The sequence below is a fragment of the Semicossyphus pulcher genome, unplaced genomic scaffold (assembly GCF_022749685.1).
Source record: "Semicossyphus pulcher isolate SPU_LCO1_2020_fin unplaced genomic scaffold, fSemPul1.0.p SCAF_38, whole genome shotgun sequence".
Classification (NCBI taxonomy): domain Eukaryota; kingdom Metazoa; phylum Chordata; class Actinopteri; order Labriformes; family Labridae; genus Semicossyphus; species Semicossyphus pulcher.
In genome coordinates, this window is record NW_027211713.1 from 648,336 (window position 1) to 667,232 (window position 18,897).

General features: G+C 46.7%; 1 protein-coding gene across 1 annotated transcript in view; it reads right to left on the reverse strand.

Moving 5' to 3' along the window:
• map1aa (microtubule-associated protein 1Aa) overlaps positions 1 to 18,897 on the reverse strand; it is a 32,416-nt gene that overhangs the window by 4,814 nt on the left and 8,705 nt on the right. The window contains exons 3-6 of the mRNA XM_069679292.1: positions 9,606 to 9,688; positions 7,369 to 7,509; positions 404 to 7,241; positions 71 to 297 (exon numbers count right to left, since the gene is read on the reverse strand). Coding sequence (XP_069535393.1) covers positions 71 to 297; positions 404 to 7,241; positions 7,369 to 7,509; positions 9,606 to 9,688 — 7,289 coding nt within the window. The remainder of the gene's footprint in view (positions 1 to 70; positions 298 to 403; positions 7,242 to 7,368; positions 7,510 to 9,605; positions 9,689 to 18,897) is intronic.

The following is an 18,897-nucleotide window of genomic DNA, read 5'->3' on the forward strand; positions in this document are numbered from 1 at the left end:
CTACGGTGTTTCCTAAAAACATGGTCAAACACAGTTTAAATTAGCCCTTAGCGTAAGTGTGAAAAGTTACCTGCAGGTTTGATCCCCACTGAGCTTTGCCGTTCAGCAGTGCATCGAGGACTCCTCGGCTCGGTTCACCGCTTGCAGCGTCGTTCCCGCTCACCACATAGTACGCAGAGCGCACGCGTTTGAAGAACTCTTGGTCCACGTTCTTGGCACTGCAGTGGTTGGGAATGTAGGCCAAGTCCACATATATAGGAAGGCCAGAAGCAGCTGCAGAGCCAGACTTCTGAGAACCTGGGCCAGAGAACCAAAACTGTCACTATCCGCAAAAACATTCATCTTAATAAATTTCTTTTGAATAAATGAATATCTGAAAATCCTTCTGGATTTAATGATTCACCTGAACTGCTCTTGACCCCGTTAGTCAGGCCCTTGCCAGGGTTGTAGCTGGACCTGGAGAGGTCGTCCTCTTTGGAGCCCTGTCCATCTGACAGACGGGACATACGGGAGCTCTTGTCCGCATCCTTCTTCTTCAGAGAGGCACTGCGAGGAGACGCCGTCTGTTTGACCGGCATGGGAGACTTCTTGCGCCTGGCTGGGGATGCTGACTTGGTTTTCCCAGAAGTCTTCTTTAGGCTCTTTGTTTTTGTCTCTTTCTTAATTGAGCCATTATCCATAGAGTCGGGATCCACCATGCAAACATCTGGGCGTGGAGGGTTGGGGTAAGGGTCCATGAGGGGGGCAGGGGGAGGGTCATGGCTTCTCCGAGAGGAGTGATGGCTGCCTCCTCCTGTGGCAGATAATTTATCTACAGGCATGTAGTCTGCATCCTCATCTGAGTCCATGTTTCCCTCCCCAGTGACCGAGGGATATTCTTCAGTGCCTGGAGGGAGGTCTGAGTCTGACTGAGAGGCCAAAGACTCGCTGACGGAGGTGGGTGGTGTGTCCTCTGTGGCCAGGCCCAGCCCTGCTGCCATGCCTCCAGTTTGGTGCAGAGAGCTGCTGTCCCTGCTGTGAGACTGGTGATGATGAGGCTGTTTGTGGGCCCTTCTCTTTACAGACAGATCATGCTCATCACCCTCTTGTGACTGGTCACTTCTGCGCCCTTGCTCCCCATCATCTTCATCACTGGATAACTGTCGCATGCATGGGTTGATAAAGGAAGGTGAGAGGTCTTCTTTGCGCTGCCTGCACTCAGATGAGGAGTATCCAGGAGAGGAGCGGCTGGTGTAGGAGGAGGTGGCTCCCATGGACACATGACCAGCAACATCTTGATCGCTGTCATCATCGTCATCATCATCCTGCCCTCCTCGGCTGCACTCCTCAGCGTAGAATGGGGAGCGAAATGGCTGATCAGTTGAAGAGAGTGAAAGTGGGCGTGCAGGGTGCTCTGGCTCCATCTCACACTCCTCTTCAAACTCATCCTCATGACGGTAATGTGGAGGGGAATCTCCAGGCACCATCCCCATCTGGGTCTTTGACATCTCCCACTCATAAGAGCTTCTGTAACCCGCTGCTCCCCCTCTGGCCTCCACCTTGGCTGGGCCTGATGCACCGCTGGCTGCTGCTCCAGCAGGAACGGTGGAACCTGAGCCAACCTCTGTGGGGCCGTTGGCCGTGTCTGGCTTGCTGACCTGGACAGATGAGGGCATGTAGGAGCCTAGAACATCAGGCAGTGTACCACCTGTTTTTTCACTGGTGGCTGGGGCAACAGGCTTGTCAGAAAATGAGAGTTTACCAGACAGGCTGCTGGAAGGCGACTTGATAGTCATCTCACGCATGTAAGCCTCCTCATCCTCTTCTTCACTGCTGTCAGTCTCCTCAAAGTAATGCTTGCCTTCTATGTCTGGGCGTGGTGAGGATGTGACACCAAACAGAGCCGCACTGGCTGCCTCTTTGTCCTTAGAGAACTCTGCAGGTGGAGCGAATGGTCCTGCTAAGGCCCCAAAACCAATGGCTGAGTCCAGCTTGGAACTCTCAGACCATTCAGGTTTATAAAAGCAGTCTGATTGAGGGCCCTTGTCTGTTACTCCACCTAATGAAGTGGTATGCTCCTTCTTTTCCTCAGCAAATGCAGTGGATGAGAGTGAGGGGAAAGATTTGATCTCGTCGGATGGGCTGAAGGGTGTGTAGCGGGTTAAACTGGAGGAGGACTCAGCTGTGGATGTAGCAGTTATTTGTTTTTCAGACACTTCTAGATAGTCGTCTTTTGCGCCAGCAGAGCTGGAGAAGGGAGAATCCATGACCAGTGAGTGTTCATCTTTAAAGGAAGAGTACTCAAAGTGAGACTCTGCAGGCGTCTCAAGCTCCTCTCCAAACTGACGACTGGTGGAGAGGGAGCCGGAGGTGGAGGAAGAGTAACTGTAGGCGGAAGAAGAGGAGTACCCAGGAGCAGCGGTGGTCGTGTACTGAAAGCTTGTGTCCAGTGATCTCTTACTCAGAAGGTCTGGTGTCTTCTGTTTCTCAAAATCAGGATCAGCTCTGTCACTTTGGTAATAACTGTCCTCTGATGATTTCAAGTCTTTCAAAGATGAGTCTTTTGCACCACTTCCATATGAGTACTCAAACCCTGAGGAGTAGCTTGAGAATCCTGTAGCCCCTAAATCCTTTGGCTTTCCACTGAGAGATGAGGAGTCAACCTTTGCTTCGTCTTCAGCTTTTTTGACTGAGCTTGAGCCACTTTCTTTCATACTTGGCTTCCCCTGACTGTTGTAGCCGTATCCAGCCATGGAAACCATAAATTCTGGTCTATTCGAGCCAAACATTTCACTGATAGGACTTTTAGCCTCCTTCTCAGACTTCTCTTTCGCACCTTTCTCCATATCATAATCAACAGCACCCTCATCATCATCCTCCTCCTCTTCATCTTCCTCCTCCTCATCATCTTCATCGACAACATCATCATCATAGTCCTCCTCATCCCTTGCTGTTAGTTTTCGCATATCGACCTCCAAACAGGCTCCTTTTTCACCGTAGCCTGTGGCAGCAAGTTTGTCCACATCTGTCATCGGGGAGAACGTCGTGGGCTTAGTGCCATCAGTCTGGCTTTTGAAAGAGTCTTTTTCTGATGATATAGACGTGGACGAGGCCTCGGGTCTATCAGCAACTGAAGGGAATCGGCTTCCTTTGCTGTATTCAAATGGCTCTGTTTCTTTGATCTCCCTTTCAAACAGAGGTGTAGCAGAGCTGCTCTTGGAATCAAGCCAGGGTGAGGCGGTAAGTCCCTCCTTCTCTGACGTCTTGTATGTGGTTGTGACTGTGGATGGAGGCTCCTGTTTCTGTGAATCCATTTCACCCTTTGCAATGTCCTTCTCTGTCTTCTCCAAGGACTCCTGACGATATGAATCAGAGTCCACTGAGCTTGTTTTACTGTCATAAATGTCACTGTAAGAGAATGTTTTGCCGTGCACATAGGGGGTGTCTTGTCTAATATACGCAGCCTTCTCTTTGCTCTCCTTCTCTGGGAAATCATAGAGACTGAAGTGTACACTTTTCTCAGGCTCTTTGAAAGTGACATCAGTTTTCTCTGCACTTGTATCTGTTGATAAGGGATTAGACCCTACCCCACTTGGAAACTCATCATCCTTTTCGTCTTCATCTTCATCTTCATCTGAGTACATGACTTGAGGTTGAGGTTTTGTGCTGAAAGAAACTTGTGTTTCATCTGAACTCTTAACTTCTGTTTCTATCTTTGCAGATTTTGCTTCAAATGTGAAGTCATCATCCAAGAAGCATCCCTCCTTTGCCTCCATAAGTTTTGCCTTAACAGTAGGCTTTAGGTCCTTTTCTGGGTAACACTCATCTTCATCCTCATTGTCTTCATCTGATTCTTCAGATGCTTCAGCTGCTGTCTTGTCACCTAGCATGCCGATAAAGGAGGTGTTGTCAGAGATAGTGACTGTTTTCTGAGAGTCAGCTTTAACATCAGTCACTGCCTCATCTTTGTCATCCGTCCTGAAGGGTTTCTCCTCGGTCGGCGAGTAGCCGCTGCTTGTTGGCACAGACTGTGTAGGTGAGGCCAGTCTCATGGTGCTGTCATCCGGACTCAGACATCTTTCCTCACTGTCCTGCCTGGAGTGGGACTCTAACCCCAAGGAGAAAGATGTAGGGGGTGAAACAGGCTTTATATCAACACTTGTCTTAAATTGGTCTGTGCTGAAGAGAGCCTGGTTTTCTTTCACAGCCTGTGTGGTGGAGAGGGGAGAAGGAGAGTAAGTGGCAGAGGGAGATTTCACCTTCTCCTGGAGCATCATGGAGGCTGCCTGTTCGTAGCCCTCTTGGAGCTTACCCAGAGGTATGTCAACGTTTGGAGTCTGGTCCTCGTCCTCGTCTTCCTCATCATCTTCCTCTTCATGGCCTGATTTGATTTTTGCATCAGCCTCCATCTCAGGGATGTTGGGCTGGTACTCATCAGAGGAAGGAGACTTAAAGCACTTGTCGTCCTCCAGAGAGGAGGTTGGAGAGATGGTTCCTGCTGAGTGGAGATAGTCCTTCCCCTGGAGGGCATCAGGGCGAGAGGGGGCACTGTTCATGGTGTCCAGCAGGAGAGAGTTCCTCCCAGCGTCCTCGGTCTGAGGTGCTGTCACAGAGGCTATGGACTGGTCCTCAGCCACAGACGTGGCAAAGGATGACAGTTTGTCATAATCTGTGATGGATGTTGCTGAGGAGATGTGCTCCTCCTCTGCAAGAGGAGCAGCAATGATGGCAGGGTAAGGGGCAAGCTCCGGCTCATGGCCTCCCATGAAGGCTTTGGGTTTGACATCTGCAACATCAGACTGGGCTGAGCTCTTCATCTCTTTTATACCATGCATGGAGTCAAAGGTGCCAGGGACATCAGGGACAGAGACGTCATAGGAGCTCACATCGTAGCGCAGCTGTGGGATTCTGTCTTCCGTCTCTTCATGGATCTCCTCATCAGAGATGGTCTGCTCTGTCTCAGAGTAACCCGGGATGGTCTCATCTTGGATGAAGGAGAACTGCTCAGAGGCGGAAGCTGAGACCTGTCCAGACAGGGCTGTAGTTGAGAACAGTTTTTGATCACTTGGCTTGGTGTCCCACTCCTTTCCGTTTTTTTCCTTTTTGGCCTCGTCTGTTTTATATTTCAAGACCTCGTCATCTTCTGTTCCTTCAAGTTCAGCTTTTTCAATGACGTCACCCTCCTCCTCTGAGCTCTCACTCTTCTTTGATCGGTCTTTTATGTTGGCCTTTACAGAGTATTTGTCATATTCCTCCATTTTCTCCTCTTCATACTTCTTGTCAAAGCCATAGCTTGCAGTGGCTGTAACAAATCCACCCTTGTCTTTGCCTACTTGCTTTTTGACAGGGGATTTGGGTGAAGCCAATTTTATCTCAGGGGCTTGGGATGTAACTTTCTCATCAGGGAAAATTAAGGAAGAAACTTTAGTATCTAATGAATGCCCGGAGATCACGTCGTTCTGGATAGGCACACTCTTAACTTTCGACTGCTCTTCATTTTTCAGAGCCTCAAAGTCCTCAGTCAGGTCCTCAGGGGAGGACACGATGGACCTGTCAGCCAGAGCTGCTGCTGCCACCTCCTCTGGGATGTTCTTTGGGACTGGCTTTTTCTCATTGGCTTCCTCTTTAACTGCTTTGTTTTTGTCTGTCTTGGGCTTGGCCTGAGTCTTAGCCTTATGCAGAGTTTTCCTCACTTCAGGTGTGAGCGGCTTCAGGTCAGGTTTGGTTATTTTTCTCAGTTCTGGTTTACTTGGGTCTTTCTTTTTATCCTCTTTGGCTTTACTTTCTTTTTTCTCTTCTTTTCTTATATTTTCATCTTTTTTGACTTCTCGTTTCTCTTTTTTTATTTCTTTTTTCTCTTTGTCCTTCTTTTCATCCATCTTGGACGTTTTCTCCTTCTTGGCAATTTTGTCTTTGGATGTTTTCTTCTTCTCTGACTTTTTGTCTGCCGCTGGGGCCACCTCACTGTTTTTCTGTTGTTTTGTGGCTTTTAGACTTTCACTCTTTAGTTTCTTCTCTTCTTTCTTTTCTACTTTATTCTCTTTAGTGATGTTACTCTTTGACTCTTCCTCCTGCCCACTGGCCTCTTTCTTTATTGTTTTAGAGTGTGGTTTGGGTGAAGATTTGAGACTCTCTTTACTGTCAGTTCTTGATCTCATTTTAGTCTGTTTGATGATGGGGGGAGGCGCACCAGATGATATGTCTTTTTGCGTAGCCACTGGATATCTCAGGAAGTCCAGGTGTTTCAGTTTCTCAAGGCCTTCGAAGATTTTATTCTGCGGTGCGTTTCCAGGGAAGAGCACCCTGACTATCTTTTCTGTTGGTCGGTGAGGGATCCAAACAATGAGAGCTGTAACTGATGTCAAATAGGGGACAGATATTTCTCCCTCTTTTCCATTGGGCAGTGTGATCCCCGTCTTGGCTTTGCTGTTTCCAGCCCATTTCTGCATCAGAAACTGCATCTCTTTGCTCTCCTTTACAGGGTTTAAGATGTACATGTCTAACTTTCCCACGCCGAGTTTGTGGAAAAGTGTGACAGGTTCAATGGTGTTGCTTACTACCCTGTGAAGAGGCTCTGGTGTGATGCCCAGCTTGTTGAGGTACTGCAATGTAAGAGATGCTTCCTCAATGCTTCGCTTCACTTTAAGCGTGGACTCAGGCATCCGCAGCTTCTCTGGGACATTGAAGAACACAATCCCTAGCTCAGGAGAGATCAGGTTCTTCATCCAGTCACCATTACTGCTGGAGCCAGATCCTTGGTTACGTTCCTCCTCCTGCTCTGCAATCTTTCTCTGGAACAATCCATTGATGCCAGGGAGGTTGTCTGCACCAATGTGGGTCAGCAGAACCGAGTCAATCCTGTCCAGGTGGCGGACAAGCTTCCAGAAGCAAGACTTCCGATCAGATCCTCCATCGACCAGGATGTTGAATCCATTGACAGCGAACAGAGCAGAGTCTCCCCTGCCTCCAGGGAAGATGTAGCAGCAGGGTTTGGAAAGCTTCAGAAAACCTCCAGAGGTCGGGGGCTCCAGAAGGTCAAAGGATGACGGCACATCCACCGTCTCAGAGACGTACTCGGTGAACTCTGTGACTCCGTCCATGTTGGGGAGGTGGGGTTCAGGGTTCAGGCGGTATTCCAGAAGATTTTGGAGCGACTGCTGCTCCTGGATTTGTCCCAGGGAGCTCCAGCCCCCGTCTCCCTGACAGGAAACAGTAAGCCTGGACGACTGCTGTGAAGAGTTCCTGGACAGGAGTTCAATCACCTGCAAACACAGGAACAGTGAGAAACAACCTATAAGAACTGGGATTTATAAGATTTATAAGGGTTTATTCAGGCACACACAGAAGAAGAGTGGACAGAAGTATTTGGAGAGAGAGCTCTCAGCTTACGTCAGGGTTTGAGATGATGTCAGAGAAGTGTTGCCAGGTGAAGGATCCACCTTGCAGTAGGATATCACCTCCCTGCTCAGAGCTCTGTCCGCTCAGGATCAGCAACTTATTCCCAGCACAGTCAGTGATCAGAGAGCGAATCTGGGAAGAACACAGATAGGGAGGATTTGTAAATCTTATAATAACTATAAAGATCAAATGCAGCAACTTTGTGAATGTATTCTTTTCCAATGTGTTGTATGTATTCTGACATCAATGTAGTACGTCTATGGATCACTGTATTAGCCCAAACCTGGGCAGGGGACACATCGGTCTCACTGTTACAGTCACAGTGCCAGGAGTAGCATGATGCTACGTCCAGCAGAGCCACGCCCGTCCAGGGACTCGTTTTTCATTATACTAGACATAAAGAATAAAGTGTTCGCTCATTTCAAAAAGTCTGAGCCAACAGCTTACTCATTTCACAGTCAAGTGTCTGAGTGGGTTTGATAGTAGACAGAATATAACAGGAGTGTGTCTCACACTGAGCAGCTTCATGCGTTTCCTGTTAATAACAAAGTGATGATCACTAACAGGAGAGACACAGAGCTTCATCTCAGCTAAATGATGAACAGCAGGAGACGCTGTGTTCTTCACAAGTGATGCCAAGTTGGACTGAAACCTCTCAATGAGTGATCAAAACTAAAGGATATGTTTCAGACATTATTTTATATGTTTGTCTGCAGGAGTCAAAGCATCTAGATCTTCTTGATCTGCTAGATCTTTCAGCTGCCTTTGACACAGTGAACCACCAAACCCTCCTCTCTTCTCTCTCTGAGCTTGGTATCTCAGGATCTGCCCTCCTCTGGTTCATGTCCTACCTCTCAGGGAGATCTGTTAGAGTATCTTGGAAAGGAGAAGTGTCCAAACTCCACAGCTTATCCACAGAGGTGCCTCAAGGGTCAGTGCTCGGTCCCCTTCTCGTCTCAGTATATACCACCTCACTTGGTGGGTTCATCTGCTCCCATGGTTTCTCATACCATTGCTATGCGGACGATACCCAGCTCTTCCTGTCATTCTCACCAGACGACACTACAGCCTCGGCACGTATCTCGTCCTGCCTTGCCGATATCTCAAAATGGATGAAAGAACGCCACCTTCAGCTCAACCTATCCAAGACTGAGCTCCTCGACATCCCAGCCAGTCCCTCTATGCAACCACAGATCAACATCCAGCTCGGACAAACTGAACTCATACCCACTAAGTCTGCCTGGAACCTGGGCGTCATGATTGAGAACCAGCTAACCTTTAAGGTTCACGTGGCCTCGATTGCTCGGTCATGTCGATTTTCCCTGAACAACATGAGGAAGATCAGACCCTACCTTTCAGAGCATGCAACACACCTGCTGGTGATATCACACATTGATTACTGCAACTCCCTCCTGGCAGGCCTTCCTGCATGCACATTCAAACCTCTGCAGATGATCCAGAACGCAGCAGCGCGACTGGTCTTCAATCAACCCAAAACGGCACGTCACTCCACTGTTCATATCCCTCCACTGCTCATATCCCTCCACTGCTCATATCCCTCCACTGCTCATATCCCTCCACTGCTCATATCCCTCCACTGGCTCCCTGTCACTGCTCTCATCAAATTCAAACCCTGTCGCTCGCTTACAAAACAGCAACAGAATCGTATACACTCCGTCCCGCCCACTACGCTCTGCCAATGAGAGGTGCCTGGTGCTCCCATCACAACAGGGCCCTAAGTCTCTAACTAGACTCTTCTCCTCTGTCGCCCCCCGGTGGTGGAACGAGCTACCAAACTCCATTCGGTCCGCAGAGTCCCTTTGACCTTTAAGAAGAAGCTAAAGACCCAGCTCTTTATGACCTCTGACCTTAATGATATTGATGCTATTGATGATCATGATGACATTGAGGATGTAGTTTATGCTGACTAGGATTTTCATGATGATGATGATGACTATACTGATCGTGTTGATGTTGCTGATGATCATTATTATTGTTGAAAAACAAACAAAAACAAAACGCCCTGTGCACTTCCTGTCAGCACCAGTGTCCGATCACACCTGAAGCTGTCTGTTGGCTCTCACTGATTTCTTTCCCTCCTGTCTCGATCATTGTGTCATATTAACCCTCAGATGTACGTCGCTTTGGACTAAAGCGTCTGCTACAAGAAATTGTAACATTGTAACATTGTAAATATCTGTTCATCATGTTGTTCAGGTGATACCCACCTCTGAGGCAGCGGACTCCTCTGACGGGTTCACCAACACCACGGTCTCTAAAACTTCACTCTGATACTGAAGAATCCGCTGACCTGCAGGACACAGAGAGAGCATGGTGACTACACCGAGAACATCCAGAGTTACAGAGTCTTCTGATGAAGCTGCAGCCTGTAAGCACAGCATTGTTGAAGCAGAGTCACTGTGGGGATAACGTCCTGCAGTCTGTGAAAAAGCACCATTTATAAGAAAAGTTTAAAAGTGTTTAATTTTCCTGCTGAAAGTGTGAAATAAGAAGTTTGTGCATGAAGAGAAGAAGTCTCTGCATCAGCCAAGAAATTGTTGTTGCATCTGACTCCTCCTAAAAAAAACGCACAAATTGTCCTCTTCACAGTTTGTACAGATTAAAGACATTATGTGATAAAAACGAGAACAAGAAGTCTTCACTCGTCGGTTGCCATAATTAGGCTTCAGTAGAAAAAAACCTCCCAGGAGGCAAGAGCACGTGAAACTGTACTGACACACTGCGTTGCTTTTAGCTAAATGCTAGCACCCGCACGCTAACATACTCACTATGACAATTCTTACATTAACAAGAATCTGTATTTTTTATAAAGTTTAGATAATTAAAACCTGTAAAAAGTGTTATGTGATATTGGACCTGATGGTGGCGCTACATGAAACACTAGAGGATGTTGATGTTACTGCAGGATATCTGTGGGGACAATACAAAAAAATACCTCCTGCTGTGAAATTTAATGGAATCCATCCAATAATGAAGGAACATTTCAGCCTGAGTCAGAGAGCTGGACGGGTCGACATCGCCCCAACACGTGGCTGTCTCTGTGTCTGTGTCGAGCACGAAAAGCTCAAAGTAAATATTCTTCCATCTCACCAAACCTCAGGACAAACCTGCTGAACTAAAGCCTCCCTGTCTTTTCCACACTCCTCTGCCAGAACAAATCATCATAAACACAGGTCAGTTAACCCATCAGTCATGTCGTCACGGAGACAGACAGAGCTGAAGTTTAACCCTGTTCCTCCGAGGTCCTCAGATCTCTGCAGCTGAGCTGGGTGTTAAAGGGTTAAATAACAGAAACAATGTCTCTATGTAAAATAAGTACGACACCATTAACTGACAGTACAACACCCTGTTTACAACATCTGCCAACACCCTGTCTGACTGTCTCTGCCCCCCCCCCTCGATCGACCCCGCCCTCTGATGCTCTCTTCTTCCACCCCAGTTTCTATCTAAACCCCCCCCGACGAGATTAATCCTTTCACTCATCTTTTCTTAACAATCACAACACTAACACAGAGTAACATCCCTCACACTGTCGCCTGATTGGCTGTTTCCATGGAGACGCCTCTCTCCGGCTGTAGCTGCCAGCTGAGTTACACTGACCCAGTCTGTGAGAGAGGAGACGCATTGCAGCATTTCTGAGAGGGGGGGGGAGCAGGAGGTGAAGAGCAGAGCAGCAGCTTCATCATGGAGATATTTTTAGACTCCTCCTCCTCGAGCACGACGTGATGGAGCCAACAGAGGTGGTGTTTTTCACAGACACGAGGGGGGAAGATGTTCATAACGTGAGGTCAGAGAACATGCTGGACATGAGCAGCAGAGTCTGGATGTACAAACAGCTGACATCACACCTGCAGCTCATTCACAGTCATCAGTCTGAAGCTGATCCAGTTTGTTCAGCTGCTCAGTAAACTGTTGGTTTTTACTCCCAGGAGGCTCAGCGTGAAACCACACAGACGTTATGTTTTCTGACAGCACTGTACCTGGAATACAGGTGACACAGGTCTATACTGACACACTTCTCTCTGAATGAGGACCAAGCAGCTCATCAGTCGCTCTGAGGGTCTGCAGAGGATTCATTAAAGAGGACTGGATCAGGCCAGGTCACATGATCAGCTCTACAGTCAGAATGTGAGACACCTTCAGGTGTGTTTAATGTCTTTTATCGCTTCTGTAAAAACTGTTCAAAGAAATCTGAAATAGCATGAAGGATAAACTCTGCTGGTTCAGTCTGATGGAGAGCTCTCACTGTTCAACATGGGGGACATGTGTTTCTTTAATTTCTCCTCTGATTGATCAGCTTTAAATCTATAAACAAACAAACACCTGATGTGAGACAGGCAGGATGTAAACATGTCTTTAGGTTCATCTGCAGTAGAAATACTGTGAACACATTGTAGTTCTGCTTGTTGTGATGTCATTTCCTGAAGTTCCTTTAGATGCTCCATATTTCTAAAATCTGGTTATAAAGCTCCAGTAAGTTTTGTTAAACAGTAACATGAAACAATAATCTCTGGAGGCCTGCTGGCTTTAGTTTCAGCCGCACACAGCAAACGACATGATGTCATTAATAACTGTACGACGTCAGGACTGAAAGATGAAAACGATGACGTCTCTAACAAAGTCTTTATTTTGGATCAATTTAATTATTAAAAACAATTTTCTTTTCTTTGGTTAAAGAGGAGAGTGTGGTTAAAGGTGTTAAAGGGGAGGAGACTGGTCTGCTCCTGTTGGTGTAAAGACTACACTTCCCATCATGCACCAGAGGCAGGAGTGTGTGGGCTCGGCCTGCTTTGATTTATTCCTTGATGGTGAAAACACCCACACAGTCACACATCTCTGTCCTCCTCAAGAGAAGAAGAAGCTGCTCATCTGATTTATAAAGAAGAAACACGTCTGTGTGAAAGAACTGATATAATAACAATAATGATAATATGTTTGTGTGAGCTAATATAATAATAGAACATAACTAAGAGAACGTTCATGTTCAACAACGTTCAACATCTTTACAGCCTGGTACAAAAAACAGTTTGGGTCTCTGTAGCTCATTTCTCTCTTCATGACAACTGTACGGGGAGAATCTTTATACAGCTCACCTGTTTACATTATATTAAGGCTTACAGTGATGCATCGTTAGGGGCGTGGCCTCTTTGAGTGACAGGTGTACGGGGAGAATCTTTATACAGCTCACCTGTTCACATTATATTAAGGCTTAAAGTGATGCAGCATTAGGGGCGTGGCCTCTTTGAGTGACAGGTGTACGGGGAGAATCTTTATACAACTCACCTGTTTACAGGTGTTGAAACAACATTTTGATAACCCGGCTAATCTTACTCAACAGAGAGGCCAAAAGTTAGCATTCATCTACTTCAAGCTAACAATGACACTAACATACGGTAGCGTTAGCAGCTTATTGACTGCATGCTAACAGTAGCTGTAGAGCAGCTAATGGGCTTTCAAATATGTGGGTGAGTTTTACATTGAGCTATGACCTGATGTCTGTCTGGATTTTCATTATTTATTGCCATTTCAATTTCTGATCAATCATCAATCATCATCACAGCAGTACTGATCAGGACATCGGAACAAAATGGCTGTCTTGTGTCTCTAATCCAACTCAACATGCTGTTTCACAGTTTCAACAGGAAGAGTTCAGGATGAGTTAAAGTGGCCCTGTTGTGTTTTAATTTAATTTACACCGCGGACCCGTCTGAGTCTCAAACAATACTCTCTGTATATTCTGACAGGTTTCTGCTTCAGTTCAACCTGCAGCAGCTTTTGTTTTAACCTGAAGAAATGATCCACTGTATTTATACCTGAAGCATTCAGTCCACCTGCTCCTGACTGCAGTCATTAGAGGGTTATTAGTGTCAGCAGGTAGAGCTGAAGGTGAATATAAAGAGCTCTCTGTGGCCAGGCTGTAATTATTAACACATTAAAGGTGTTCACTTAAAACACAGTTAAAAATATAAATTATAATGTTTGTATTCAGGAGAAACATGTCAAACCTTCAGACTGAGGGAGCTCAACGGCTACAGCAGGGAACTGATTAGGCTTCATGTTCTGTGCTTCTGTAAGACATCATAGTGTGTGATCTTTCCACTGATTCAGTCAATACAAACAATTTAATACAACTTTTAATAGTAACATGATCAACAGTCCAATGTTCACATTCTGGACACACAACACTGTGATCCTTTAAAGAGACCACAATCATGTTGTTAGGTCTGGGCTCTCAGTCTGATCATCACAACATGTTCAGAGTGAGAGACTGAAACACACAGCACCGTCACACAGGCTGCAGGCCTCACTGTGCTCTGTAAACTGTACACTGCAGCACCGTCACACAGGCTGCAGGCCTCACTGTGCTCTGTAAACTGCAGCACCGTCACACAGGCTGCAGGCCTCACTGTGCTCTGTACACTGTACACTGCAGCACTGTCACACAGGCTGCAGCCATGTTGGATTTAGATGATAAATAAATCCTGATATCTTCCAGCTCATTTTTGCTGGTATATTCACACATTTCCAAAATATAATACAATACATTTCAACTGAGTTGCTGCTTCTACTGAAGCCAACAGCAAACATCCAAAATCAGCCAGAGTTTAATAATGTTAACATCTGAGCCTCATCCTCATACTTTATGGTGTCACAATGAGGCAAGTAGATTTACCTCCTCCTGCCTCACCTGCAGAAACAGCTCGTTCACAAACCAATTAGCACCATCAGCTAACAGTAATATGTGTGCTGTTTTAAATCAGGCTGTGTGCAGCATCTAAAAGTGTCTATATTCTTCACACTGTAAATCACACCATCATTATCCTCTCTGACATAAGCTGCACCGCCTGAAGCCCACAGACTCCTCATGAAGATATAAGACACTGTCACCCTCTCCCACACCACATGTTTTTAGAGCACCATGTTTCTGAAGATGGAGGATGAATCAAGACCAGATATTTCAAAGAGTGACTGCTGTGGACTGACTGCCAGCTCTCTGTCAGAGCCACACCTCTGTAATACAGCATCCACAGTCTGCCCCTCTGATCCTGCTGACATCAGCGCTCTGCCCCCCACCCCCCACCCTGAGGCATGCTGAGAGTTCACACACAATCCAGGTTGAGCCGCTGCCCGCAGGACGAGCCGCTGCCCGCAGGACGAGCCGCTGCCCGCAGGTCGAGCCGCTGCCCGCAGGTCGAGCCGCTTTGAAATCAGGTCACCCAGATCTCCTGAGCAGAGAGAGAGTTCCCGAGTCAGAGAGGCTGTTTGTACTGAGACATATCACACACAGGCAACAGGCCTCACTGCTGTCTGATAGACCTGTAAACTGCAGCACCATCACACACAGGCTGCAGCCATGATGGATTTATGCTGATATGCTAAAGCTTCCAGCTCAGTATGGAGGATAAACAGAGGCTCATATTTACTGTATCTGCAGAGAGCATCACATCTCTCCTGTGGTGGAGCTAACGGATTATAGTGCTCTTAGGGCAGATGTAGATTATCAAAATGTCCTCATACCCTGGGTAAATAAGAAAATTGCTTCAGCTTAGGTAACACCATAGACTGTATGTAAGAACAAGACAAAGCTGCCATGATGTCACACATGGGTTTGTGTACATTTGTTTGGAGCTCTGACATTTTGTCTGTCGCCATGACCAGGTGGTAGCACCTTGTCAATCACAGGTAGCCCCGCCCTAAAGCCTCCCCTCGTCCTGGTCTGTGTGACTCTCAATGGGAGCATCAGAGACTAAATGAACATCAGGCTGTGTTGAAGAAGACTTGAAACTAGAGACTGAGACCATAAAGTCATTAGGAACATGTTTACTGAGGGAATACATCAGGAGAGGAGGAGGAGCAGTTTCTCATAGACTTCTACAGGATCAGACTTCTTTTAAAACCAGTGGAGTCTCCCCCTGCTGGACATTAGAGAGGATGATGGTTCGATTATTTTTTTTTGGCATTTTTGCCTTAATTATATAGAACAGCTGAAGAGAGCCAGGAGATGTGGGGAGCAGAGAGTGGGGGAAGACATGCACCAAATGATGGGCAGACTGGGAGTCGAGCCTGCGATCAGCGCATCGGGGACTGTAGCCTCTAGACATGAGGCACCTGCTCTACCAACTGAGCTACACCAGCGCCCCTAGCTTCACTTTCAAAACAAAGAGGCCTTGTACTGTCTGTCAGTGACATGTAACATCGTTGGAGGTGCAGAGCGCCACCTATAGGAGTGTGTAGTGAATGGCATCAGATGATCTGAGTAGGTAACAGCATCCTGTGAGCTGAATTAAAGCATCGTATCATCACATCATTTATCAGCTGATGAAGCGATAGCCTGGTCCTCCTCCATCCTGTCCATCCCCTGTGGGCCCAGAGCAGGTCGTTACAAGAAACTATCTGTTAATAGAGACTAATGCTAACCCTAACCTTCATCAGATGACAGCAGACAGGTTCAGTGTTGCACTAGTCCATCGTGTTCCTCCTGTTACTCTCCACAAAACTGATTGGTCGATGCTGCTCGGACTACAAACTGAAACCAGAACACTTCAGACTACAACAATCCCTAGCCTGCAGCCTCTCCTCTCACAGGCAGTGTGTTTATAGAGAGCTCAGTCATCACTGGCTGATCATCATGTGTCCGTGTCTTTAGACAGGAGAGAAACACCTCTTACATGAGGAGGTTTCATATTTCCCATTGTGTATGTAACACATCGTTTATACCAACATGTAGGGAGGAAACATTTATAATACATATATATAACCTTTAAATGGACTAAGGTCACGTGTCTCACAATGACCTCAGTGTAATCCTGCTGAACACCAGACGATCATGATGTGACTCTTACGCACCACATGCGGCTGTGTACTGTACATCAGACTGGCCTCTACATAAACAGCTGTACGCAGTGAACAGATGATCATGATGTTACTCACAGCCTCTCTGCAGTCTCCGGCCTGAAACGATCCACTCTCACAAACACTGATTCACATTCCTCCGCTGAGCAGTCCGGTCAGCATCGGGGCTGTAAGCGTCTATAACAGAGAGACAAAGAGTCCTCCCGGGGAGCAGCTGATAAATCCCCCACCCTACGAGCAGCCTGTGACGGCGTCTGAACCGGAGAAGACCGCGGATCAGTGATGGAGGGGGGAGGAGGGAGGAGGGAGGGGCGGGATGCTGCTGCTGAGGATGAGGATGAGGATGAAGGCCTGCTACAGCTCTACACCTACACTCTGCTAGCCGCTGCCTCGTGCTGCATTCAGGGACCCGTCGTACATTCAAAGGCTGCAGTGATCCTGCAACTTTCAGGGGAATCAGGAAAAAAGGCCTTCATCATATGATGCAGTGATGATCTCTAATGCAGGGCAGCAACCAGAATGTTAGGGTGACTTGTCCCCCCTTCAGATGTTGAACGTTTATTATTGTTGTGTTGTTCATGTTGTTGTTGTTGTTGTTGTTGTTGCTGCTGTCGTTGTTAATGTAACTATTGTTCTGTTTAATTTTAAGAAAGTCCAAAGAAACTTTTTGAATCATGAAATTCAAAAAATGCAAACAAATAGAAAAATACAAAATTGATTGGAGAATTTTTCTGACGGTTTGTAAACAAATGATAAATATTAAATGGAATCAGCTGATTAATGAAGAAGGATGCTTTTAAATGTAACCTGTTAACATGACGTCTGACTGATTTAAAATGTGTTAAAAACTGAAAGTGACCAATAATAATGTTTGACTCTAATCACAAACAGCAGACGTCCACAGGTCAGTGAAAGTCTCTGCACACTGATGCTTCAGTAGTTCACTGACATGCAGAGAAGCCATCACTGTCTGTGGGTTAGGGTTAGTTATGTAGGTATTTATAGTATGAAGGGCACACATTCATTTATCTGATCTCAGAGAAGAGCTCAGAGTTCAAACTTTAACACCTGTGAAGGAAGTTCCCCGTCAGCTCTCATTATAATAAATATGTTTAAAATCCTGGAGCTGTTTTTTAAACATGTCCGTTAGTGAGGCTGCAGAGCGTCACAGCATCGTCTCAGATCACCGACAGTCTCACAGCTGTTAGCAGCTCAGCAGACACACCCTGAACACAGACTCATCGTCTCCACCCTCAGCATCTCAGTTATTCCTCCTCCACCCTTACATTGCTCTCTTTCTCATTTAAAGACACACACACACACACACACAGCAGCTGGTCAAGGTCACATGGTTTGTCTCTGTTTGTAGGCTAATGTGTCTCTGAGTTGACTGTTACAGCATGTTAGCCTGTTTGCATTGAGCAGCCTGTTACAGTGTTTGAATGCTGTAGTGTCGTAAGATGTTGCCAAGTGGGAGGAGGCGGGATGATGAACAGGAGCGGTCCCAGTACTAACCCCTGTGGAACGCCAGGGTGAACTGTGGAGCTTTATGGCCTGTAGAATGTGTCCTGTCTGCAAGGTAGGAAGCAAACCACTGATACACAGTGCCCCAAACTCCAATGCTAGCCAGACGGTCCTTGAGGAGCTGGTGAGGTAGGCTATCAAACGGGAGAATGAGGATAGAGAGGAGACCGGAATCAGCTGCACGGAGGAGTTGGTGATCTTAACCAGGGCAGTTTCTCTGCTGTGTTTGGGACAAAAGCCAAATTGGAATTGTTCAAAGAGATTATTGTTATCAAGGTGGGTCTGGAGTTGAGATGCAACTACCCTCTCAAGGATTTGGAGATGAATGGTTGATTGGAAATAGGTTGGAAGTTGTTGTGGGCATTTGGGTCTAAACCAGGTTTCTGCAGTAAATGTTAAAGACAAAATCCAAGGACGTCACAAACTCACTGTACACACACCTCACTGCTGTAGTGCATGTGTGTGTGTGCGTGTGTCCAGTGCACGTGTGTGTCCAGATGAAGGCAGTGGATCAGGCCCCTCCCTGCTGACTGCAGAGACTCTGAAGGATCAATAACAGAGTCTGAATTATTAATCAGCTCACGTTCTCTGAAACACATTTAAATCATCCTCTCATTATAGATACTACATACTGTATATACTCTATGTGTCTGTGTGTGTATATACTGATCAAACATATACTGTATACATATATATACATTATATGTTTGATCTTTAAATAACGTGTGGTTTTCTACATTTAACTCCTCTGATCAGAATCAGTGAGACGACTGTTCAACCATGTTCAGGCCAGGTCCAGGTCTACACAGAGACCGGGTCCACACAGAGACCAGGTCAACACAGAGACCAGGTCCACACAGAGACCAGGTCAACACAGAGACCAGGTCTACTCAGACTCCAGGTCCACACAGAGACCGGGTCTACACAGAGACCGGGTCTACACAGAGACCAGGTCTACTCAGACTCCAGGTCCACACAGAGACCGGGTCTACACAGAGACCAGGTCCACACAGAGACCAGGTCTACTCAGACTCCAGGTCTACACAGAGACCAGGTCAACACAGAGACCAGGTCCACACAGAGACCAGGTCCACACAAACACCAGGTCCACACAGACACCAG